The 26,905-nt window shown below is 43.5% G+C and overlaps 1 protein-coding gene across 4 annotated transcripts in view; it reads right to left on the reverse strand.

The window, feature by feature from the left end:
* trappc9 (trafficking protein particle complex subunit 9) overlaps positions 1-26,905 on the reverse strand; it is a 956,085-nt gene that overhangs the window by 549,810 nt on the left and 379,370 nt on the right. For all 4 annotated transcript variants that reach the window (XM_041189162.1, XM_041189161.1, XM_041189164.1 and 1 more), the window contains one exon: positions 15,787-15,929. In XM_041189162.1, the coding sequence (XP_041045096.1) occupies positions 15,787-15,929 (143 nt within the window). The remainder of the gene's footprint in view (positions 1-15,786; positions 15,930-26,905) is intronic.

The following is a 26,905-nucleotide window of genomic DNA, read 5'->3' on the forward strand; positions in this document are numbered from 1 at the left end:
CCGAAGTTGGTTTATGATCAGTGCTCAAACCGTGGCAGGCAGCATTCGAAGAAGTTCTGTCCAGTGCCCTAGTGACCTTGGCCTCCAGCTCTTGACAATTTGCTGGCTTCAGCAGGGATAAGGTAGTTTCCCAGGCAAAGGAACAGGGTGGTGCTCAAGGCAAAGGGCCTGAAGCTCCTCCAGCAGGGAGTCCACCTGCCACTGACCCAACAAGGATCCAGAACATTATTCTGAACCGATGCTGTTGGAGGATGCTACAAAGACAACTTACTGGGCGCTTGTGACTATCTGTGACTATGAGGAACACATCATTGACGTAAGCTGAGAAGGGGAGCTTCACACACAGGCTGTGCTGAGCCAGTCCCGTGAAACACATCCACAAGAGGCACAGAATAGGTTCTACACAGATGGTATGCAAATGGCCAAACACAGGGTACCACTGACACACTCCACTCCCAAGATGAAGGGATGCCAGCAAGGACTCATTAATCTTAAACAAACACTCCACAGCGGCTTACACAAGTAACATCCGGGTGACGAAATGTGTTCCGAGCCCAAGTGCCGGCAGTGCCCCAAGTAAGTATTCAGGATTCACTGTCTAATGCCTTATCCTGATACGATGAAAGGAAGACGACAGACAGATCAGCCCTCTGGGAATGGCGAACCAGGTCACAGACAAAACGGATGGTGTCAAGGATCATCCAACCCGGGACCAGACAACATTGTTCAGGGTAGATCATGCGGGCAAACACAGTGTGCAAGCAAGCAAACATGGCCCTGACAAAAATCTTGTAGTCCATGCTCAAGAAACATACCAGCCCCAGTTCTTAGGCAGGTGGACATTACCCCTCTTGGGCAACTAGACAATAAGACCATAAAATCATAAGACGTAGTAGTAGAAGTATGCCATTCAGCCCATTGAGTCTGCTCTGCCTTTCAATGAGATCATGGCTGATTATAGCTTGATAATCCTCAACCCCACTTTGCTGTCTTTTCCCCATACCCTTGATTCCTTTACTGATTAAACATTTGTCCATCTCAGCACTGAGTTTACTTAACGACTCAACCTCTACAACCCCCTGTGGTGAAGAATTCCACAGATTCACTACCCTCAGAGAAGAAATTCCTCCTCATCTCTGTCTTAAATGGGCGACCCCTTGCTCTGAGATTATGCCCTCTGGCCCTAGGCTCTCTCACAAGGGGAAACAACCTCTCAGCATCTACCCTGTCAAGCCCTCTAAGAATCTTACCTGTTTCAATAAGGTCGCCTCTCATTCTTCTAAACTACAATGAGTACAGGCTCAACCTACTCAACCTCTCCTCATAAGAAAATCCCTCCATACCCGGGGTCAATCTAGTGAACCTTCTCTGGACTGCCTCCAATGCCAGTATATATTTCCTTAGATAATGGGACCAAACTGTTCACAGTATTCTAGGTGTGGTCTGACTAGTGCCTTGTATAGTTTTAGCAAGGCTTCCCTATTCTTATAGTCCATTCTCTTTGGAATAAAGGCCAACATTCCATTTGCCTTCCCTATTACCTGCTGAACTTGTATGCTGGCTTTTATTGATTCATGCACAAGGACCCACAAATCCCTCTGTGCCGCAGCTTTCTGCAGTGTTTCTCCATTTAAATAATATTCAGCTCCTCTATTCTTCCTGCCAAAGTGCAGAGCCTCACATTTTCGCACATTATATTCCATTTGCCAAGTTTTTCTCCACTAACTTAATTTGTCTATATCCCTCTGTAGACTCTGTGTCACCCTCACCACTTGCCTTCCCACCTATTTTTGTGTCATCCACAAACTTGGTGAGAGTACATTCACCTCCCTCATCCAATTAATTAATATATATTGTAAATAATTGTGGCCCCCAGAACTGATCCCTGTGGCACTCCACTAGTTACAGGTTGCCATCCCGAAAAAGCCCCCCTTCTCCCAAATCTGTCTTCTATTAGCTAGCCGATCCTTCCGTGCTAATATACTACCCCCAACCCCATGGGCTCTCATCTTATTCAGTAGTCTTATATGCGGTAACTTATTGAATGCCTTTTGAAAATCCAAGTATATTACAGATACTGGTTCCTCTTTATCTACCTTGCTTATTAACTCCTCAAAGAATTCTAATAAATTTGTCAGGCATGATTTCCCTTTCAGGAAGCCCTGCTGACTCTGCTTCATTATATTATGCATTTCTAAATGCTCTGCTATTACATCCTTTATAACAGAGTCAAACACTTTCCCAATGACAGATGGTAAGCTAACTGGCCTATGAGTACCTGTTTTTTGTCTCCTTCCCTTTTTGATAAGGGTGTTACATTGGCAGTTTTCCAATCCTCTGGGACTTTTCCAGATTCTAAGGACTCTTGGAAGATTACTGCCAGTGCATCCACTATCTCTGTAGCTACTTCCTTTAATATCCTAGGATGCAACCCATCAGGTCCAGGGAACTTATCGCCATCAGCCCCATTAGTTTCCCTAGTACTTTTTCTCTAGCGATAGTTATTTTATTAGTTTCCTCCCCGGCTTTTGCCCCTTGATTATTTAGCATTTTTGGAATGCTATTAGTGTCTTCTGCTGAAGACTGATGCAAAGTATTTATTCAACTCCTCTGCCATTTCCTGGTTCCCCTTTATCATTTCCCTCGCCGCATTCTCTAAGGGACCCATGTTCACTTTGGCCTCGCCCTTCCTTTCTATATATTTAAAGAAGCTCTTACTATTCATTTTTATATTGGTTTAGTTTACCCTCAAAGTTTATTTTCTCCCTCTATTATTTTTTGGGTCATCTCTTGTTGGTTTTTAAAACTTGCCCAATCCTCTGGCTTACCACTAATCATTGCCACATTGTATGTTGTTTTCTTTCAATTTGATACTATCCTTAACTTCCTTGGTTAAACATGGTTGGTTTATCCCCTTCCTAAAATCCTTCTTCCTCTTTGTTGTGAGTCATGAACTATTTTCTTAAACGTCTGCCATTGTTAATCAACCGTCTTTTCTGCTAAACTACTTTCCCAGTCCACTCCAACCAACTCTGTCCTCATTCCATTGTAATTACACTTGTTTAAGTTTAGCACTCTTGTTTCCAACCCACGTTTCTCCCTCTCAAACTGAATGCTAAATTCTACCATGTTATGAATGCTGTTTCCTAGGGGATCTTTTACTCGGAAATCATTTATTAAACTTGCCTCATTACACATCACCAGATCCAAAATAGCCTGATCCCTGGTTGGATCCACAACAATATTGTTCTAGGAAACTGTCCTGAATACGCTATGAATTCTTGCTTGTGGCTACCTCTACCAATTTGATTTTCACAATCCACATGAAGATTAAAGTCACCCATGATTAATGTACTGCCTTTTTTACATGCCCTCATTATCTCCTGATTTGTTCCCTGTCCTACACTTAGCTACTGTTAGAGGGTCTATAGGCTACTCCCACCAGTGTCTTCTTCCCCTTGTTATTTCTTACTTCCACCCATATGAATTCTACATTCTCCAATCCAAGATCATTTCTTGCTATTATACTTATTCCATCCCATACTAACAAAGCTATCCCACTACCCTTCCCTTTCTGCCTGTCCTTTCAAAAAGTCACAGGCCACTGAATATTTATTCCCCAGCTTTGATCTCCTTATAACCACATTTCCATAATGGCTATAAGATCAAACCCATTAATCAAACCCATTAACCTCTATTTGCACCATTAAATCATATATTTTGTTCCAAATACTATGTGCATTTAGGTAAAGAGCCATTGATTTTGCCTTTTTACCACGTTTTCCCCTTTGACACTATTTGCTGCTTTTTTAATGTTTGTGCACTCTGTCCCTTCCTGCCACATTCTGGGTATCATTACCTAAATAGCTGCCCTGCAATGCTGCTATATCCTTTTGCTTTGTAAACCTATGTATCCCCTCTCCAGAACCCTTCCCCCAACCCCCATTTCGTTTAAAGCCATCTCTACTGCCCTAGTTATTGAAATCACCAGGACACTGGTCCCAGCACAGTTCAAGTGAAGCCCATCGCACTGGAACAGCTCACTTCTACCCCAGTACTGGTGACAGTGCCCCATGAACTGAAACTCATTCCTCCCACATCAATCTTTGAGACATGCATTTAACTCCTTGACTTTCATTGCTCTATGCCAGTTTGCCTGTAGCTCAGGTAGTAATGCCAAGATTATTACTTTGGAGGTTCTGCTTTTTAATTTATCTCCTAACTGTTCAAATTCTTTCAGCAGAACCTCCTTTCTAGTCCTATCAATGTCATTGGTACAACAACTGGAAACCTCCCCTCCCTCTCCAGCCCTGAGATGTCCTACCCTGCATCAGGCAGGCAGCATAGCTTTCGGGGTTCACACCTAAGGCTGCAGAGAGCAGTTCTATCTCTTTAATTATACTGTCCCCTACCTCAATTACGTTCCAAATTCTTCCCCCAACTTGAATGGCTCCCTGTACCACAGTGTTGTGGTCCGTTCACTCATTCTCCCTGCAGTCCCCGCTCTGGTCCACACAGCTTGCAAGGACCTCGTAACTCTTGGACAACTGCAAGGGCTGAGGCACCTCGGATGCTACCCTCTGGGTCCCCATACCTGCCTCACCTGCAGTCACACCCTCCTGTCCCTGGTCACAGACCAAATTTGAATTACCTAATCTGAGGGGTGCAACCACCTCTTGGAGCAAAGTGTCCAGGTAGCTTTCCCCCTCCCTGATGTGGCGCAATGTCTGCAGGTCGGGATCCAGCTCCTCAGCTCGGATCCAAAGTTCCTTGAGCTGCAAACACTTACTACAGCTGTGTTCGCTCTGTGTCACCTTGGTGTCCAGCAGCACCCATATGCTGCAGCATCACCTGTCCTGCCATCACTGCCATATTTAATTTAATTTAATTAATTACTCTAGTATCCCTGCTCTTTAAATTTGAAGAATCCCCCGCTCTTTACGCTTTGTGATTTTTCTTTTTACACCAGTGTTGATCTTATACTTAAACAATTTTTAAGCAAAAGAGAAAAAAAAGACAAGAAACCTCAACACAAATGAAAGACCTTACTTTTACGACTAGAAATACTCACCAATCCTACTCACCAATTAGCTGCTTTCCCTGCACTCGTGTCACATTGTGATTTGTGACATCACTCCGCCACTGGTCTCACATGAAAATCTCCCTGCTGTTTTAAAATGAAGTCTCCCCACTCTTTTAAAATGAAGTCTCCTCGCTCTCTCTGCTCCTTTGACAATGACAGTCTTCTGCCAAGAGAGGGGGAACTCCCCAATCACCAGACTGTCTCCCAGGACCTGCAAATAGCTATCCCCACCAGGTTATCACAGAACACATGATGGAACTCCACAGTCAGCCTACTCAGCCCTGGTGACTTGTCCATTAAGAGCTGTCAAGGGCGGCAGTCTGCAGCGCCAGGTTAGTGGAGCAACGAACCAGTCAGCATCCTCTGGGCCAGATTTTGGCAGGTCCTCCAACAAAACTCTTCGAGCATTCTCACTGGACAGCTCTGGAAAAAACAAAGCATGATAATCTGTGCAGGTCTGGGCACTGATGTACTCCGGATTAAATACCAGAGATTCATTCACTAGCCAGCAGCCCCGATGGGGGCAAAACAGCCCCCTGCCTTTTTTCAGTGAGTAGAAGATGGAGGAGCTGCAGTCCAGGTCCTGGAGAAACCACATCCAAAACCTCATGAACCTGCCTTGGAACTTGGCAAACTCCCAAGTCCTTTGGCACGTCCTTTTCTTTGCATACATTCTGCAGAGCAGGGTCTTCAATGTCCTGACCTAGGAGGGACCCAGGTTGAGCACCTCATGTTGAACTGCTCAACCATGGTCTTCCTTCTCCTTGTCAGCCCCTTCCTTACCCCTGACAGAAGATACAACATGAGCCTTGCCACATTCTGCCATAGCCTTAAGGACAGAAAGCCCCCTGCTTCCTTCTCCAGCTGGCCAAGAATAAAAGGAACGCGTCCTAGAGCCACTCATTCTCTCGCAGCAGGATGTAAAAACGCCTGTCCTGGACCCCACCTGCATGGAGTGGAGCAAGCTCCACCCACAACACGCGGCAGCCTGAGCATGGCACCAGTTGCATGGAAGTTGCTAGAATGCAGGAAATGTATGTCCAAGAAATGTGCAAGCAGTCGCCTCTGGACCCTCTGCCTCTATACCTCTGCAAAAGTGCTGGAGTCAGTGCTAAAGTCTCACCAGATATCCACCAGGTTACAGAATTCAGCCACATCCCTCAACTTCCCCATCGCCATCAAGCAGTGCAGGGAACTGGAGCAGTCCCTTGCCTTGAGGGTACAGTTGAAACCCTCCTCTCCACGCCCACACGAAGTGCGATGTATTCACCAGCGTCAATGGAGTCAGGATGAGCAGACACCTATTCAAAGAAGCACACTTGCTGCGTGCCAATTTGGGGATCATTCAGGTTCATGAGGTGAAGTGGCCAGCCCCCAGCCAGAAAAGTGAGATGAAGCAAACAGGCTGGCAAAGGCTCTTTGGCACCTCAAAATCTCCAACTGACAATGTGGAACCAACAAAACAGCCACCCACCTGAATTCCTGAAATGGAGGGGACCTGGCCCATGCAGAGTCCTCCTTCCCACGAGCAACAAAGTCTAATCTCCTGAACAATGTGGGTTTCCTGCAGGAGCGGAACCTGCAACTCCCTTCCGAACACTACTGTGGGTGTACCTACACCACATGGACAGATGGTGTTCCCATTTATCTGCTCCCCTATTCTTTTTAGATGGTAGTGGTCATGGGTTTGGAAGGTGCTGTCTAAGGAGCCTTGGTGAATGTCTGCAGTGCATCTCGTAGATGGTACACACTGCTGCCACTGTGCATCAGTGGTGGAAGGAGTGAATGCTTGTGCATATGGTGCCAATCAAACAGTCTGCTTTGTCCTAGATGGTATTAAGCTTCTTGAGTGTTGTGGGAGCTGCAGGGTAAATGGGGAATATTCCATCACACTCCTGACTTGTGCCTTGTAGGTAAGCTTTGGGGAGTCAGGTGAGTTATTCACTGCAGGAATCCTAGTCTCTGACCTGCTCTTATAGCCACAGTACTCCAGTTCAATTTCTGGTCAATGCTAACTCACAGGATGTTGATAGTGGGGGATTCAATGATGGTAATGCCATTGAACGTCAAGGGGTGACGGTCAGATTCTCTTGTTGGAGATGATCTTTGCCTAGCACTTGTGTTGCACAAATGTTACTTGCCACTTGTCAGCCCAAGCCTGGATATTGTCCAGGCCTTGCTGCATTTGGACATAGACTGCTTCAGTATCTGAGGAGTCGCGGATGGTGCTGAACATTGTGCAATCATCAGCGAGCATCCCCACTTCTGACCTTATGATGGAAGGAAGGTCATTGATGATGAAGCTGAAGATGGCTGGGCCAAGGACACTACCCTGAGGAACTCCTGCAGTGATGTCCTGGAGCTGAGATGACTGATCTCCAACAACCACAACCATCTTTCCTTTGTGCTAGGTATGACTCCAACTAGAGGAGAATTTTCCCCGATTCTCATTGAATCCAGTTTTCCTACGGCTCCTTGACACCACACATAGACAAATGCTGCCTTGGTGTCAAGGGCAGTCATTCCCACCTCACCTTGGGAGTTCAGCTCTTTTGTCCATGTTTGAACCAAGGCCATAATGAGGTCAGGAGCTGAGTGCTTCTGGCAAAACCCAAACTGGGCATCACTGAGCAGGTTATTGCTAAGCAAGTGCTGCTTGATACCACTGTTTATGACCCCGTCAATTACTTTGCTGATGACCGAGGGTACAGTGATGGAGCGGTATTTGGCCTGGTTGGATTTGTCCTGCTTTTTGTGTACAGGGCATACTTGGGCAATTTTCCACATAGCCAGGTAGATGCCAGTGTTGTAACTGTACTGGACAAGCTTGGCTAGGGGCATGGCAAGTTCTGGAGCACAGGGCTTCAGTACTATTGCCGAAATATTGTCAGGGCCTATAGCCTTTGCACTATCCAGTGCCTTCAGCTGTTTCTTGATATCACATGGAGTGAATCGAATTGGCTGAAGACTGGCATCTGTGATGCTGGGGACCTCCACAGGAGGCCGCAATGGATCATCCATTTGGCACTTCTGGCTACAGATTGTTGTGAATGTTTCAGCCTTATCTTTTGCACTGTTGTGATGGGCTCCCTCATCATTGAGGATGGGGATATCAATGGAGCCTCCTCCTCTAGTGGTTGCTTAATTGTCCACCACCATTCACGACTGGATGTGGCAGGATCTGATCCATTTGCTGTGGGATCGCATAGCTATGTCTATAACTTGCTGCTTATGCTGTTTTACATGTAAGTAGTCCTATGTTATAGTTTCACCAGATTGACACCTCATTTTAGGTATGCCTGGTGCTGCTCCTAGTATGCCCTCCTGCCCTCTTCATTGAACCAGGGTTGATCCCCTGGCTTGATGGTTTTTGTAGAGTGAGGGAAAAGCCAGGCCATGAGATTACAGATTGTAGTGGAGTACAATTTCACTGCTGCTGATGGCTCACAGCGCCTCATGGATGCTAGATCTATTTGAAATCTATCCCATTTAGTACGGTGGTTGTGCCACACAACACAATATAGGGTATCCTCGATGTGAAGGCGGGGCTTCGTCTCCACAACAACTGTGCGATGTCATTATCTCCATCTTACCAATAATATCATGGACAGATACGTCTGCTGCAGCCACGTTGCTTTGGATGAGGTCAAGTATGTTATTCCCTCGTTGGTTCCCTCAACGCGTATCGCAGGCACAGCCTAGCAGCTGTGTCCTTTAGGACTCGGCCAATTCCGTTAGCGGTGGTGCTACCGTGCCACTCTTGGCGATGGAAATTGAAGTCCCCCACCCAGAATACCAAGAGTACATGTGTCCTTGCCACCCTCAGTGTCTCCTCCCAGTGGTGTTCAACATGGAGGAGCACTGATTCATCAGCTGAGGGGGATCGTACGTGGTAATCAACAGGAGGTTTCCTTGCCCATGTTTGACCTGATGCCATGAAACTTCATGGGGCTCGGAGTCGATGTTAAGGACTCCCAGGGTAACTCCCTCTCGACTGAATGCCATTGTGCTGATGGTGGTGTCTGGGATATTATCTGTCAGATATGATTCTGTGAGGATGACTATGTCAGGCTGTTGCTTGACTTGCCTGTGAGACAACTCTCCCAATTTTGGCACTAGCCCCCAGGTGTTAGGAAGGAGAACTTTGCAGGGTTGACAGGGCTGAGTTTACAGTTGTCGTTTCCGATGCCTACGTCGATGCTGGGTGATCCGTCCGGTTTCATTCCTTTTCTGAGACTGTCGCAGTTTGGTACAACTGAGTGGCTTACTAGGCCATTTCAGGGGCCATTTAAGAGTCAACCACATTGCTGTGGGTCTGGAGTTACATGTAGGCCAGACCAGGTAATGACAGATTTTCTAAAGGAAGGATGGGTCTTTACAACAATCGACAATAGTTTCATAGTCATCGTGAGATTTTTAATTCCAGATTTTTATTGAATTCAAGTTCTGCCGTAGTGGGATTTGAACCTGGGTCCCCAGAGCATTACCCTAGGTCTCTGGATCACTAGTCCAGCGGTAATACCACTGCACAATCACCTGCCCTAGTTTGGAACTGTGTCTTTAATTTAGGGTAAAATGGAGAGTTCACATGACCTGTTCTGAAGCCTGCATGACAACAGGCCTAGGTGAGAGGGCTGTTAAAGGTTAAAGTAAAGCCCCAGATTGTTTTGCTAGGGTGAAGGCAAGGTGGAGACAATGACAGCAACATCGATGTTTACATTGGTTAGACTAGCCAACTCCAAGTCCCAGAAAGGTGTTGAGAATGTCATGTTGTAAACAGTTGTTCTTTAACTGTTCATTAACCCCAAAATAGGACATAATTAGGATCTAAAGAATAGCTAATCAGCATTTTCACCTGGATGCAAAGCCCATGTGATCCATGTTCATGTGGCAGTGGGATTTGAGCAGGGAAGAGTTTCTAGATATCACTGAAACTTTCAGATGCAGGCAGTCTTCCAGGGTTCAGGAGGCAGAGAGCAGCGAGAAATCAAAAGTCTCTGTGTTTCACCTTGCTGAAATGCAGGTGGGAGCTCACACTCGTATTGAAAAGACCAGGTTTGTGAAGATTTGAAATGAGACTAACAGCTTGCTCGAGAGGGAGAATCTCCAGAATAAACACTCACCCTAAAAGACAGTTCTGGGGTTATAAGCTACCAGGCTGAGAAAGGGAAAGAACAGAAGTCAACCCTTGGGAACAAAAAACAACTTTGGACTGATTCTGGGAGAATTGAATGTCAACTTCAAGGACAATATAAACTATAACTGTGAATTGGGTTTTTCAGTTGTGTTCGGAGTAAAAGAGCAAACTTCTGTTCTGTAGTTTAAAGTGTAAGTTACTTAAAAATACACTGTTTAGTCATAGGTGCTTTTAGTTTGGTTGTTACAGTAAAAGTCTTAAAACATGAAACCTTGTCACATCATCCTTTCAACTATCAAATGGAACTTCAATTTTTTCTTTTCAAAGGTTGATGTCTCTACAGAGATTGTAACATCATGATGAACAAACTACTGGCCCGGAATTCCTGGTGTTCCTGAAGTTAGGATGAGAGGAGATTTGATAGCGGGCACGAGGGCATCCCCCACCTCACATGTAATGGATTACAAATCATCCATGGTTGCCTCCACTGAGCTATACTCCTCCTCTGAGTTATCACCACTACCATCTGTCCGCCCCTGGAACGCAATCGTACATCTGTCACGGCCCTGCACCCTCCCTTTCTTCCTCACTCCTGCATCTGAGCCCGACCAGGGATATGAAAGTTTTGCCAATGAGGGCATGGTCTCAGTCTCAGCTGGGTAATAGAGTTGCCCACAGGAACAAAAATGGGATCACATACATGAGGACAATCGTGGGTGGACTCCCTCTCTCCTGGGGAGAGCAGGGGAGGAGGAGCTCTATTAAAGGTGTTTTTTTTGGTCACAACTTTCTTCTGTGCAGACATTAACCAACCCAGACCCACCATAGCCAGAGGCTGCCACTGCCTGCACACCTGCTGGTTCGGATGCAGGAAAGGGAGTGTTGGGAGGGGCAGCAGCACCAGCTTCATCTGCTTGGATCATTTCGGTGGCCTGGGAGTCGGAGCAGTTTTTTTCCATATGTACCAAACCTCTTTACTGGAATGGTGCTGGGCACAGTCCAACAGCCAGAAGACGTGGTAGGTGGCCCCTTGGTGCTCTATGGTGAACATACCCTCCCTGTTCTCCTCCTGTGCCGTCTCTACGAAGACTTGGCGGTGAAAGGAGATGGTGTGCTGGAGGCTGGTCTCTCTGTAGCCAAACAGGATGGGCACCATCCCTGATCTTACCTCCCCCAAATTGACAAAGGTGGAGGAGGAGGAGCTCACCTGGGATAAAGGGTTTTTATTAGTCTCGATATTCTTCATCAACTATACCTGCATCTTTTAGTGAGAATTTTAACCTTTTGCAAGTAGGGTGAGGAAACTGTCTTTGTAGCTTTAAGGCAATTTGATTTTCATCTTTCTGATCAATATCACTTAATGCCATTAATATTTCTCTAACACTAATGAGAATCAGCAGGTTCTTGAAAGCAATGCAATCATCTCTTGACTGGGTAAACAACAGATTCATTGAATCCCCAAAGATAATTCACTTATCCTGTTCCATGTAAAGTTTCATTTGTGCCTTTTTCATAGAAGCCCTATTCAACAGAATTGGTATTTCACTATATACTTCATGAGCACTTGTAAAATGGCTTACTCAAGCTATTTTACTTAAAACTTCAACTTCCTTTAGTGATTTCAATGCGTTGTCATCTTCAAAACTTTAGTGTTTTTACATTCCTTAATCTTGCGCTGGTCCTCACTACCGAGCAAACCAATCTGTTCTATGTATTTTTGAAGTGCAAGCATTATAAAGCACTGTACAGTCAAAGGAGTCTGAGACTAACACATTAATCACAGGACCAAAAATTCTTGTAACCTGTATAATTTGGTTGGATTCATCATTAGCTTCACCCTCTGCCTCAGGATTCACGTCTCATTTTAAAGACCCTGCCTCTTCTGTTTGGATAGTTCATCACATAATATGTCAAGACATATCTGAACCACCTCTTCACTGCTCTTTGGGCATTCCCGAGATTCATTGATATATTATCAATGTTACACTTCTGTCTTATTTCTTTCTCCAATAAGGGCCACTCACTATCCTGACTTCGAAATATATCGCTGTCCCTTCACTGTCGCTGGGTTAAAACCCTGGAACCCCCTCCCTAACAGCACTGTGGGTGCATCTACACCACAGGGACTGCAGTGGTTCAAGAAAGCAGCTCACCTGGTGAATTAGTTGCCTGCTGCCTTGAAAAAAATTCCTGGGAAACGGTCACATCCTTGGAACAAGTAACTCACCTCCTGAGACCCCAAAGCCTGTCCACCGTTTAGTTGACCTTGCCATTAAAACTGAGCAGTGCTTTGTTAATTGCTTATTAATTGTGTTAATAGCCAGGTCTACTAAAAGTGCTTTCCTCCTCGTTATTCCAGTTTTTAATCGTTCCTTTGTATTTATACCTGCACCCAGTATCAGGACCATTCCAAAATCTGGCAATCATCAACACCTCTGTTCTGTTTCAATGCGGAATGTTCCACTTGTTTTTATTAATTTATAGGTTGTGGGTGTCGCTGGCTAGGCCAGCATTTATTGCCGATCCCTAGTTGCCCCTGAGAAGATGGTGATGAACTGCTTTCTTGAACCGCTGTAGTCTCTGTGGTGTAAGTGCACCCACAGTGCTATTAGGGAGGTAGTTCCAGGATTTTAACCCGGCAACAGTGAAGGAACGGCGATATATTTCCAAGTCAAGATAGTGAGTGGCTTGGAGGGGAACTTCCTGGTGATAGTGCTTCCTTGCATCTGCTGCCCTTGTCCTTCCAGGCAGTAGCGGCCGTGGGTTTGGAAGGAGTTGCCTAAGGAAGCTTGTTGAGTCTCTTCAGTGCACCTTGTAGATGGTACATACTGCTGCCACTGTTCATCAATGGTGGAGGGAGTGAATATTTGTGGAAGGGGGCTGCTTTGTCCTGGCTGGTATCAAGCTTCTTGAGCATTGTTAAAACTGCACTCATCCAGGCAAGTGGAGAGTATTCCATCACACTCCTGGCTTGTCCCTTGTAGATGGTGGACAGGCTTTGGGGTCTCAGGAGGTGAGTTACTTGTTCCAAGGATGTGACCGTTTCCTAGGAATTTTTTTCAAGGCAGCAGGCAACTAATTCACCAGGTGAGCTGCTTTCTTGAACCACTGCAGTCCCTGTGGTGTAGATGCACCCACAGTGCTGTTAGGGAGGGGGTTCCAGGGTTTTAACCCAGCGACAGTGAAGGGACAGCGATATATTTCGAAATCAGGATAGTGAGTGGCCCTTATTGGAGAAAGAAATAATGCCTCTTCAGTAGTGACATAACTCATGTCCACATATCCACCTTATTTTTCCACGGTCATGAGTCAGATTCCGAGAACGCAGGAGGTTAATTGCACATGTTTTCTGCCATTTTGCATAAATGCTACTAGGATTGCAGTTTTTTTACTTTTTTTTTCCAACCTTCGCCTCATAGAATCACAGAAAATGTGAAGGTTGGAAAAAAGTAATCACGCCTTCAGGCAACTATTCTCTGCTACCATGCAAATCTGCAGAAAGCAATTTGAAGGATAGAAACATAGAAACAGAGTCCATCTTAACACACTTTTATAAGCAGTTATTTAAAGAGTTACACATTACAAGCAAGCACCTCCTATCCCAATACACACACATTTTTAGTCTGTGTCTATTTATAGGGACACAAGTTAATCACCAGTTCATGCCCATGACCTTCATACAATAAAACACAATTAATAAGCAATTAACAAAGCACTGCTCAGTTTTAATGGCAAGGTCAACTAAATGGTCAAACATGAACATCATCACAGGATGGTCCAGTGTCAGGTATCTGGAAGTGAAAAAATAGCATTGCAAAAAGAGAAGGAATCATCCGATGCCATTGCCAGTCTGCTAACTAAGAACCAGATACTAAGGCAATCCAAACGCCACATTTAATAATGGGAGAACACAATTAGCACTGTGATACTGACTGTCAATTGTGCCAAATAGGTACTACAATCATAGGACATCAAATGCTGCTAAATGATACTCAGCTAATGCTGCAATATTGTTACATGTGTAGTCATATACAATCATGCTATTAAAAGGCCTTAAATTTTTGCCACCTTATGCCAATTAATTTGATCATAACCACCGACATAATTTAGAATAGTCTTAATCGTGGTATGGTAAATATAGTCAAATAAAATAGTGTTAGCCATGCAGTAGTCTTTATACTCACTCAAGAACTGTTCCTAACTAACAAATATCTTCAGACTGAGTTATGCAGGACCATTTGAGGGGGACTAAGTCAGACCTCTGATATGTTGGCAAAATATTGTGAAGGGGCAAGGATGACGGGAGAGGTTCGCTGAATTGCTTTCACCGAGAATATAGAATCGGCAGCACAGAAAAGGGGCCATTTGGTCCAACAGGTCCAAAAGGTGTTCATGCTCCACACAAGCCTCCTCCTATTCTTTCTCATCTAACTCTGTCAGCACAATTTGTTCGCTTACTTCTCTGGTTTCCATTTAAACGCATCTTTAATATTTTTCTCTACTAGTCCATGTGGTAGCAATTTTCACATTTTAACCACACTCTAGTAAAGAAGTTTATCCTCCATTTCGTTAGATTTATTAGTGGCAATCTTATGATTATGGTCCCAAGTTTCACAATCTGCCAAGGGCAGGAGCATTTTCTTTGTCTGCCCTGTCAATCTCTTTCCCAGTTATGAGCCGTACTTCCTGTCCTGATAAAGTCATCGACCTCAAAAACCTGTTTCTCTCCATAAATATAGCCTTTCCTGCTCAGTTTTTCCAGCATTTTCGGTTCTTATTTCAGATTTCCAGGATCCAGAGATTTTGCTTTTGTCTTCCTATTGTCATGCATTTTGGTCATAGGTTTGCCATTGTAAATTGATATGTCAACATTTCCTTGCAGGTACATGTTAAGGAAAGGAACAGGGTGAGTTGACCATCAATGTTTTTGGCAGTATATTCAGAGTGAGGCGATCAAAATGTTCCGAAAAAAAACAGACACAGCAGTTTGGGAGCGATAGGACCAAGCAAATGGGAATACAATGAGTGGAGGTGATGGAAGAAATGAGAGCAAGAATATGAAGTATGTATGTTACGCACATCAAAAGGGTGAGGAGGAGATTAAGGAGGACATAAGGCAAGAATGACGAGAAGCAAGGGAACAATGCATTGGATCATGGGCTGCTAAGTATGTGAATGAGTAGAGAACAAGATAATATGGTATGGCTGCTATGAAGCAGTAACAGGCAAAACTGGGTCTCGGTGTATAACAACCTATTTGCAACCATCAGGTTACATGCGAACCTACATTCATGTTCCTTTGCTCAGCCATCCTGTATTTTTGCTAGATACTCTTGCCCACTGATGACTGAAAAACAGTCCAACAACCTGATCAGAATCCTATCCGCACCTGTCCTATACTCTAAAGCAACCTTTCATCCGCAGCAGGTCACCTCATCAAGTCCTGTAACTCCTACAATGATCTTGTGCCCCATGAAGCTAACTCAAGTTTCCCACTACCAAATGCCACACAACTACTACAAAAAAATAGTAGCCTGCAAAGAGCAAATTGATTAGTCTGTTTTACCTTGTTGCAGGAAGTGTGCTGACCCTGGTAAAGAATACTGATGGCTCGACATTCACATGGAGCCCCAAAGAAAGATTCCTGTAGTATCCATCAATATGACCTGGCCCACCAGAATACTTGAAGTTCAAAACAGCTTCCAACGTCTGAAAAACAAAAATGGCTTTAAAATTTTTGTTGCATGCATTCATTTCAACATTCTAACTTCTGTGGATCTTTTCTTAAAAAATCTACATACATATATATAAAAAAGTAACATAGTTCAGCATTTAGGATATCAAGTCATTTGCCAAACAAAATCTATTAGTCAAATAGTAAGAAGTTAGTTTACAACTTTTCTCATTTTCTTCACAGGGTCACTCAGCTCTTGACCTCAATTCAGCCTTGGTCCAAGAATGGACAAAAACGCTGAAGGCAAGAGGGTAAGTGAGAGTAACTGCCCTTGACATCAAGGCAGCACGAGTCAGCCAGTGTGATGTCAAGGAGTCCCTACAAAGAGGGGCATACCTAGCACAAAAGATGATGTTTGCAGTTGTTGGAGGCCAACCATCTCAGTCTTAGGACATCCCTGCAGGACTTTCTCAGAGAAGTGCCCCAGGCCCAAACATTTTCAGCTGCTTCATCAATGGCCTTCCCTCCATCATTAAGGCCAGAGGTGGAGATGTTGCTGATGATTGCACAATGCATATCACCATTTACAACTCCTCAGGTACTGAAGCAGTCTGTGTCCATTTGAAGGAGCACCTGGGCAATATCCAGGCTTGGGCTGATAAGCAGCAAGTGACATTCGTGCCACACAAGCGCCAGGCAATGACCATCTCCAACAAGAGAGAATCTAACTACCTCTCCTTGACATTCAATAGTGATGCCATCACTGAATCCCCCTATAATCAACATCCTCGGGGTTACCATTGACCAGAAACTGAACTAGATTAGCCATATCAGTGCTGTGGCTCCAAGAGGTCAAAGACTGGGAATTGTGACGTGAGTAACTCAAGTCCTGAATTTCCAAAGCCTGCCCACTATCTACAAGGCACAAGTCGGAGGACTATGATGGAATACTCTCCACTTGCCTGGATGAATGCAGCTCCAACAACTCTCAAGAAGCTTGACACCATGCAGGACAAAGCAGTCCACTTGTTCGGCACAGCATCCACCAACTTAAACTTCGATCCCTCCACCACCAATGCATAGTAGCAGCAATGTGTACTGTACACAAGATACATTGCAGAAACTCACCAAGGCTCCTTCAACAGTACCTTCCAAACTCATGACCTCTATCATCTGGAAGGACATGGGGAGCAGGTGCGTGAAAACACCACATTCAAGTTCCCCTCCAAGCCACATACCAACCTGACTTGGAGCTATATTGCCGTTCCTTCGCTGTCACAATCAGAATCCTGCAACTCCCTTCCTAACAACACTAAGTAACCATACCTGATGGACTGCTGGGGTTCAAGGCAGCAACTCACCACCACCTTCTGAAGGACAATTAGGGATAGGCAACAAATGCTGACCTTGCTAGTGACACCCACATCCCAAGAAAGAATTAAAAGGTGCAAATATTGATCAACATCAACTTCACATTATTATTAAAGAAATGTCAAATATGGCATTTATTTTGAACATACAAAATCTGAAGATATTTCAGTTAATATATATATATATATATATATATATACACCAACGTATATATATATAATATATATATGTGTACACAAACACACACACACAACTCTAACATCTTCAGTGATGTATTAGTTCACGTACTGACACTTCTAGCGGGCTACTAGCTATGTACTTACATTGATACCATGGGGGCAGGGAGCACTGAAGGCCACAACCTGCACAACCCACACATTGTTCTTCAATGCACACAAACAAATTTCTCCCCCTTTAATTCTTGCCTATACCTTATATTAAAAACAGTGCATCTAGTGCATGTTTGCTGTCATCATAGTTCTAACCAACTTGGCTGACACAATTCAATTCACTTTCATATTTCTGTGTCACACTTGGGAAAAATAGTTCAATGAAATAATAGTAGACATTTGGCAGAGGAGTCAGGATGCCTGGAATCACCGAGTAACTTTTCCAAGTACACAAAGATCAAGAAAGCCAGAATTGTTTAATAAATGTGCAGCCTGAAGAGCAATTAAATTCTAACCTCATCCAATACTTAAAAGAAAAAAAAGCAATTAGATATTGACACCTGAAAAGGAACAGTTGCAAAATAATACATTCCTAATTGTATGGTATTAAGATAGCTCTAGCAAAACAGTTCACTGGTGGAATCATAAGCAATGCCGCTGGCGACCCAGCAAAAGACATTTTGTGATTCTTTTTGTATGGTATTTATCTTTCAATAAATAAATATAAAATTACCCTATCAAAAATACATATCCCTCTGGTGTTCCCCAATGATCAAGTTCCCTCCTATTTCTCATCTTCATTCTCCCTTTTAGCAACATGACCCAAAGCGCAGTGTTAGTTTTCACACTGTACACTGATGACAACCAGCTGCACCTCATCGCAACCTCTTGTGACTCCTCTACTATCACTAAATTATTGGACTGCTTCTTTGACATCTTTTATTGGATGGGCAGAAATTTCTTTCATTTAGATCTTGAGGAGACTGAAGCAATTGTTTTTGGTCCCTGCTCCAAACTAGATTTCCTAGCTACAAACTCCATTCCTCTCAATGGCAACAGTTAGATTTACAAAGTCTGTTTGCAAGTTTGGTGTCAAATTTGGCTCGAGATGAGCTTTCAGCCACATAATCCTGCAATCACTAAGACCGCCTATTTCAACCTCTGTAACATCGCTCGACTTCGCCCCTATCTCAGCTCATCTGCTGCTTAAACGCTCATTCTTGCCTTTGTTACCTCCAGACTTGACTATTCCAATGCACTCCTAGCTGGTCTTCCACATTCTACCCTCCCTAAACTCAAAGTCATCCAAAACTCTCCTGCCTGTATGTTAACTTGCATCCAAGTCCCATTCACCTATCACCACGTGCTTGCTAACTCTCACTTAGATGTTGCGTGACCAGGAACTAATGTTAAAACTCACAGCATCACCTTCAAATTCATCTATGGCCTCACCTCTCCCGATCTCTGTAATCTCCTGCAGTCCCACAAACCTCCAAGCGACCTGCGTTCATCTAATTCTGGTCTCTTGAGCACGGCTGTTGTTAATTGCTCCATTAGTGACACTGGCCTAATATCTAATATTGTTTCCTCAGTTTTTACTGTTCTTTAAGTTGCTAGGCTTTTCATGCATATGTCAATATTTTGAAGTAGTTAGCCAGTTTTTAATTTTGTAGTTGCTACATTTGGCTTTATGTCTCCTTTTCCACAGAATTTTTGTTGAAATTTAAGCTTCTGATTTCATCCACACAGAGGAGTTATTGAGCAAGAGAGTGTAAAGTAGCGGAATTAATATGCACAGTTGAAGCTCATTTATTTTTTTGTTTCTATACACACACACACACACACACACACACACACACACACAAGTAAACCTAATAATCCCTCCAAACAAATTTCCCTGATTACTTTAAAAACCGGGATAAAAGTAGGGTCTCAGATTCATAATTCATTCAAATTTGCAGCAAATATCAACACTCAATTTCTTACGTCTTTATTTGTTTTAAATAGGCAACTTATGAATATACTTTCCATCAACAATAAAAATGTTCTTCGGTCAAATTTTGATTAACTTCTACAAACCCATAACCTGTTTCAATTCAGTGCTGCACAATTTAAATATATTTAAATTTGAATATAATTTAATTAGTTAGATCTACATCTTTTAAAAGAAAGCTTATGTTTTGCCTTACTAGGGCTTTAATAAGCTAACCAAATCAATAATTGACCTCAGGAATTAAGCGGTTCTTCACTCCCCCAGTTTGGAAAATGTAGAATAATTGGCTTCCTACAAAAGATATCCATCAAACTCATCAATACATGAAAAGATTATGAAGTGACAGGCATTTAATATATCTACTAAACTGATCTAAGAAAAATATTCACTGATAAAATACTGGTTGCATCTTTAAATTTTGTGGGCACAATCAAAAGGATGCACACAAACCACGTGACAGTTCTAAATCATAGACTTGGTGGTAATGGTAAAGTGGGGGATATGCCAGGCCATGAGGTTACAGATTGTGGTTGAGTACAATTCTGCTGCTGCTGATGGCCCACAGCACCTCATGGATCCCCAGTCTTGATTTGCTAGATCTGTTCAAAATCTATCCCATGGAGCATAGTGGTACTGCCACACAGAGAAGAAATTCCTCATCTCAGTCTTAAATCTGTATATCCATTAATCTTTACTGCATGCTGTCTAGTGCCCTCACATCCTTTGTAAGTGTGGTGCCCAGAATTGGACAATATTCCAGCTGAGGCCAACCCAGTGTTTTATACAGGTTCATCATAACTTCCTTGCTTTTACACTTTATGCCCCTATTTAGGATCTTGTATGCTTTATTAATCAAGTTCTCAACCCGCCCTGCCACCTTCAATGATTTATGCACATATACCTCCTTGTCCCTCTACTTCTGCAGCCTCTAAAATTGTGTCCTTTTTGCATTGCCTCTCCTCATTCCTCCAACCAAAATCAATCACTTCCCTGCATTACATTTCATTGGCCACGTCTGCCTACTTACCATCAGTTTGTCTATGGCCTCTTGAAATTTATCACCATCCTCCCCAAAGTTCACAGTGCATCCAAATTCTGAGTGAAATGCAAATTTTGATATTTTGTCCTGCACAGCCAAATCTAGGGCACTAACATAAATCAAGAAAAACAGTGGTCTTAACTGGGGAACCTTCCAGTCCAAAAAAAACCACCATTCATCGCCAATCTGTTTTCTGACACACAACCAATTTATTAAGCATGCTGTCATTGTTCCCTTCACTCTTTGGACGTTAACTTTGCTGACAAACCCATTATATGGCACTTGATCATATGCCTTTTGGAGGTCCACGTACACCACAGCAAACACATAATCCTCGTCCACCCTCTTTCTTCGCTCATCAAAAAAACTCAATCAACTTAGTTTATCACAATTCACCCTTCACAAATCCATGCTGGCTTTCCTCATTAATCCACATTTGTCCAAGAGATTGTTAATTTTGTCTGAAACTATGGTTTCTGAAAGCTTTCCCATCACCAAGATTAAACTGACTGGCCTATCGTTGCTGGGCTTATCCTGACACCCATTTTTTTGAACAAGGGTGTAACATTTACAATTCTCCAGTCCTTTGTCACCACCACTATACCTAAGGAGGACTGGAATATTATGGCTCATGCCTCCAATTTCCGCCCTCTCAGTACACACAGATGCATTTCATCCGGTCCTGGTGACTTATCAACTATAAGTACAGCTAGCCTATCTAATACCTCATCAATTTTTAGCCCAACTGGTATCTCAACTGCCTCCTCTTTCACGATGACTTGGGCAGTATCTTCTTCCTTGGTAAAGACAGTTTCAAAGTACTGATTTAGAAGCTCAGACATGCCCTCGGTCTTCACATGTAAATCCCCATTGTGGTTCCTAATTGATCTAACCCCTCCTATTACCATTCTTTTGCTACTTATAGGTTTAGAGAGAATTTTAGGACTCCCTTTTATGTTAACTGCCAGTCTTTTCTAATATTCTCTCATTGCTTCTCATTTCTTTTTTCACTACCCTTCTGAACTTCCTATATTCAGCCTGGTTCTCAACTGTATTATCCACCCGATCTGTGTCACGTGCACCCTTTATCTTACTGTCTATCTCTGTCATCATTCAAGCAGCTCCAGCATCATTTCCCCTGCCTTTCCCTTCTCAAGGAAAAGTACCACAACATTACCCAAACTATCTTTAAAGGCATCCCATTATTCCCATTTAGTTTTGCCTGCCAATCTTTGATCCCATTTGCCTGGGCGGGATCCATTCTCATACCATTGAAGTTGGCTTTCTCCCAATTAGTTATTTACACCTTGGATTGCTCCTTGTCCTTTTTCCATACCCAACGTAAAGCTTATGATACTACAATGACTGCCCCCTAAATGCTCCCCAGCTGATACTTCATCCGCTTCATTCCCCACAACCAGATCCAGCAATACCCCCTTACTCATCAGGCCAGAAACATACCTATCTAGAAAATTCTCTAAACACATCAAAAGCTCTTCCCCTTCACTATCCTTTACACTATTACTATCCCAGTCCATATTAGGATAATTAAAGTCCCCTCACCCTTCTGTAATTTTCTTGCAAATTTCTTCCTCTATATCTTGTCCACAGCCAATGGTGTAATGGTATCTGTAACCAAACAGACTACGTCCTCCATTCCTTTAGGACATGCTCTACCTCCAGCACTGCAATATTCCCCTTCATCAATACTGCTACACCTCGTCCTTTCTTTCCTTCGCTATCTTTCCTGAACACCTATCGAGGAATATATAGTATCCAGTCCTTTTTTGAGCCAAGTTTTCATTATTGCCACAGCAATAAATTCCCAAGTGGCTATCCGTAATTGAAGCTCACCAACCTTATTTACCACATTCAAAGCACGTATGTAGAGTAAAAATACTTTACTTATAACATTGCCTCTCAATCTAGTAGCTATTTCCTAGTCTAGTGCTTTCTCTCTCTTCCAATGCTTTTGCACCTCAGTTTCCTACCTAATATTATCCCCTGATTCCCACACCCCTGCCAAATTAGTTTAAGGCATCCCCAATATTACTAGTAAATCACCCCGCAAGGAAATTGGTCCTGGCTCTGTCCGGGTGCAATCCATCCAGCCGGTACAGCTCCCATCTCTCCCAGAACCAGTCCCAAAGTCCCCGAAATATAAAGCCCTCCCTTCTTAAGCAAGGAATCAGGAGGGTTAAAAGGGGTCATGAAAAGTCACTGGCAACAAGGATTAAGGAAAATCCTGAGGCCTTTTATACATATGTAAAAAGCAAGAGGGTAGCCAGGGAAAGGGTAGGCCCACTCAGGGACAGAGGTGGGAATCTGTGTGTGGAGCCAGAAGAAATGGGAGAGATACTAAATGAATACTTCTCATCAGTATTCACCAACAAGAAGGACTTAGCAGTTGATTTGTCTAGGGAAGAGTGTGTAGATAGCCTGGATTATGTTGAGATCAAAAAAGGTGATAGGCGTCTTGAACAATATTAAGGTAGATAAGTCCCCAGGGCCAGATGGGATCTACCCCGGAGTACTGAGGGACGCAAGGGAGGAGATTGCTGGGGCCTAGACAGAAATCTTTGTATCCTCACTGGATACAGGTGTGGGCCCAGAGGACTGGAGAATGGCCAATATTGTTCCATTGTTTAAGAAAGGTAGCAGGGATAATCCAGGAAATTACAGGCTGGTGAGCCTTACTTCAGTGATAGGGAAATTATTGGAGAAGATTCTTTGTGACAGGATTCACTACTATTTGGAAGCAAATGGGTGTATTAGTGAGAGGCAGCATGGTTTTGTGAAGGGGAAGTCATGTCTCACTAACTTGATCGAGGTTTTAGAGGAAGTGACAAAGATGATCGACGATGGAAAAGCAGTGGATGTTACCTACATGGATTTCAGTAAGGCCTTTGACAAGGTCCCTCATGGCAGACTGGTACAGAAGGTAAAGTTGTACGGGATCAGAGGTGAGCTGGCAGGATGGATACAGAATTGGCTTGGTCATAGAAGACAGAGGGTAGCGGTGGAAGGGTGCTTTTCTGAATGGAGAGCTGTGACTAGTGGAGTTCCGCAAGGATCAGTGCTGGGACCTTTGTTGTTTGTAGTATACATGAATGATTTGGAGGAAAATGTAACTGGGCTAATTAGTAAGTTTGCAGATGACACTAAGGTTGAAAGAGTTGCAGATAGTGAAGAGGATTGTCAAAGGATACAACGGGATATAGATCGGTTGGAGACTTGGGCGGAGAAATGGCAGATGGAGTTTAATCCGGACAAATGCGAGGTAATGCATTTTGGAAGGTCTCATACAGGCAGGAATTATACAGTAAATGGCAGAACCCTTAAGTGCATCGACGGGCAGAGGGATCTGGGTGTACAGGTCCACAGGTCACTGAAAGTGGCAACGCAGCTGGATAAGGTAGTCAGGAAGGCATATGGCATGCTTGCCTTCATTGGCAGGGATATTGAGTATAAAAGCTGGGAAGTCATGATGCAGCTGTATAGACCCTTGGTTAGGCCACACTTGGAATATTGTGTGCAATTCTGGTTGCCACATTACCAGAAGGATATGGAGGCATGGAGAGGGTGCAGAGGAGGTTTACCAGGATGCTGCCTAGTCTGGAGGTTACTAGCTATGAGGAGACGTTGGAGAAAGTCGGATTGTTCTCACTAGAGCAATGGAGATTGAGGGGCGACTTGATAAAAGTTTACAAAATTATGAGTGGCATGGACAGAGTAGATAGTCAGAAGCTTTTTCCCAGGGTGGAAGAGTCAATTACTAGGGGACATAGATTTAAGGTGAGAGGAGAAAACTATAGAGGAGATGTGCGGGGCAAGTTTTTTATGCAGAGGGCAGTGAGTGTCTGGAATTCGCTGCCAGATGAGGTGGTGGAAGCAGGTACGATAGTGTTTCAGAGGCAGCTTGACAAATATATGAATCGGATGGAAATAGAGGGATACGGACCCCAGAAGTGCAAAATGTTTTAGTTTTCGGGCAATATGATTGGCACAGGCTTGGAGGGCCGAAGGGTCTGTTCCTGTGCTGTACTTTTCTTTGCTCTTTACCATCTCTCCACCCAGGCATTCACCTGCTGTTTCTTCCTATTGGAGTGATATAAGAATATGAGAAATAGGAAGAGGAGGCCATTCGGCCCTCAAGCCTGCCCCACCATTCAATAAGATCACTACTGATCTGCCACAAAACTCAACTCCTCTTTTGTGCCAGCTCCTCATAGTCCTCAATTCCTGGATATTTCAAAAATCTACCTACCTCCTCTTTAAATACTTTGTGATCTAGCCTCCACAACTCTCTGGGGTAGAGAATTTCAGACATTCACTACCCCTCAGAGAAGAAATTCTTTCGCATCTGTTTTAAATGAGTGTCCCTGATTCTATACCAATGTCCCCTAGTTCGAGATTCCCCTGCTAGTGGAAACATCTACTCAACATCTAACCCTTAGAATCTTGTACATTTCAATAAGATCACCCCTCATTCTTCTAAACTCCAACGAATAAAGGCATAATCTGTTTAGCCGTTCTCGATAAGTCAACACCTTCATCCCAGGAATCAGCCTAGTGAATCTCTTGTGACCTGTCTCCAACGCCAGTATATCCTGTCTTAACTACGGGGATCAAAACTGTACACAGTACTCGAGGTGCGGCCTCACCAACACCCTGTACAGTTGTAACAAGACTTCCCTATTTTTAAACTTCAACCCTGTTGAAATAGAGGCCAAAATTCCATTTGCCTTCTTAATTACTTGCTGCATCAGTATACTAACTTTTTGTGTTTCATGCACAAGAACACCCAGATCTCTCTGTGCTGCACATTTTGGAGTCTCTCTCCATTTAAATGATAGTCTGCCTTTTGATTCTTCCTACCAAAGTGCATGACCTCACACTTTCCTACATTAAACTCCATCTGTCAAGCTGTTGCCCACTGACTCAACTTATCCATATCCCCTTGCAGATTTCTTATGTCCTCATCACAGCATGCCCTCCCACCTAATTTTGTATCAACAACAAATTTGGATACATTACATTCTGCCCCGTCCTCCAAGTCATTAATGTAGATCGTAAATAGTTGAGGCCCTAGAACTGATCCTTATGGCACTCCAACAGCTACATCTTTCCAACCTGAAAAAGACCCATGAATCCTGACTATCTGTCTTCTGTGTGTTAACCAATCTTCAATCCATGCTAATACATTACCCCCAAAACTGTGAGCTCCTATTTTGTGCAATAACCTTTTATGTGGCATCTTATTGAATGCTTTCTGGAAATCCAAATGCACTACATTTACCGGTTCCCCTTTATTAACTCTGCTTGTTATATCCTTAAAGAGCTCTAGCAAGTTTGTCAACTATGATTTCTCTTTCACAAAACCACGTTGACTCAGTTTGATTACGTTAAGCTTTTCTAAATGTCCTGCTATTTCTTCCTTCATAACGGACTCTAGCATCTGCCCAACAACTGATGTTAGGCTGACTGGCCAATAGTTGCTTGGTTTTTGTCTCCCACCCTTCTTGGACAGGGTGTCACGTTAGCGGTTTTCTAATCTGCTGAGACCCTCACAGAATCCAGCGAGTTCTGGAATATTTTAACCAATGCTTCCATTATCACTGCAGCCAGTTCCTTTAAAACCCTTGGATGCAGGTTATCAGGTGCTGGCGATTTGTCTGCCTTTGGTCCCATTAGTTTGTCAAATACTTTGTCCCTCGTGATAGTGACTGTTACAAGATCTTTTCTCGCATTAACTCCTGGCTTATCTGATATCTTTGGGATGTTTATCGTGTCCTCCACCATGAAGACCAATACAAAATATTGGTTTAAATTATCTGCTATTTCCCTGTTCTCTGTTATCAATTCTCCAGTCACATCCTCCAAAGGTTCCACGCTCACTTTAGCTACTCTCTTTCTTCTTATATACCTGTAGAAGGTCTTGCTGTTTGTTTTTACATTTCTTGCCAATTTACTTTCATAATCAATTTTCTCCCTTTTTATTAGCTTTTTAGTCATCTGCTGCTGGTTCCTAAAATATTCCCAATCCTCTGACCTACCACTAGTTTTCACCACTTTGTATGCCTTAGTTTTTGATTGGATGCTCTCCTTGACCACCTTTGTTAGCCACGGGTGCCCCGGTATCTCAAAATTTTGATCTTGTTTATTTGTGTTATTTGAGGAGTAAGGGAACACTTCTCACAACCTCTAATGGCCTGACTTCTTTCACCAGTAATCAAAGAAGAATTCGCTGGGCGACCCTGAACCATATCCTCCTTTCTTAGATTCTGAGGGAACATGTTTCACCTGTACCATTGCTACAGTTTTAACAACCAATTCCATTTCTGATGCAGCCTTTCCTAAGGATTCCTTCAGTGTTCCTGCTACTGCAATGGATCTAAATTTAGTTTCCAGCAATCTGCCCGAAAATGTCTATCTTGT

Source organism: Carcharodon carcharias, chromosome 6 (assembly GCF_017639515.1).
Source record: "Carcharodon carcharias isolate sCarCar2 chromosome 6, sCarCar2.pri, whole genome shotgun sequence".
NCBI lineage: Eukaryota > Metazoa > Chordata > Chondrichthyes > Lamniformes > Lamnidae > Carcharodon > Carcharodon carcharias.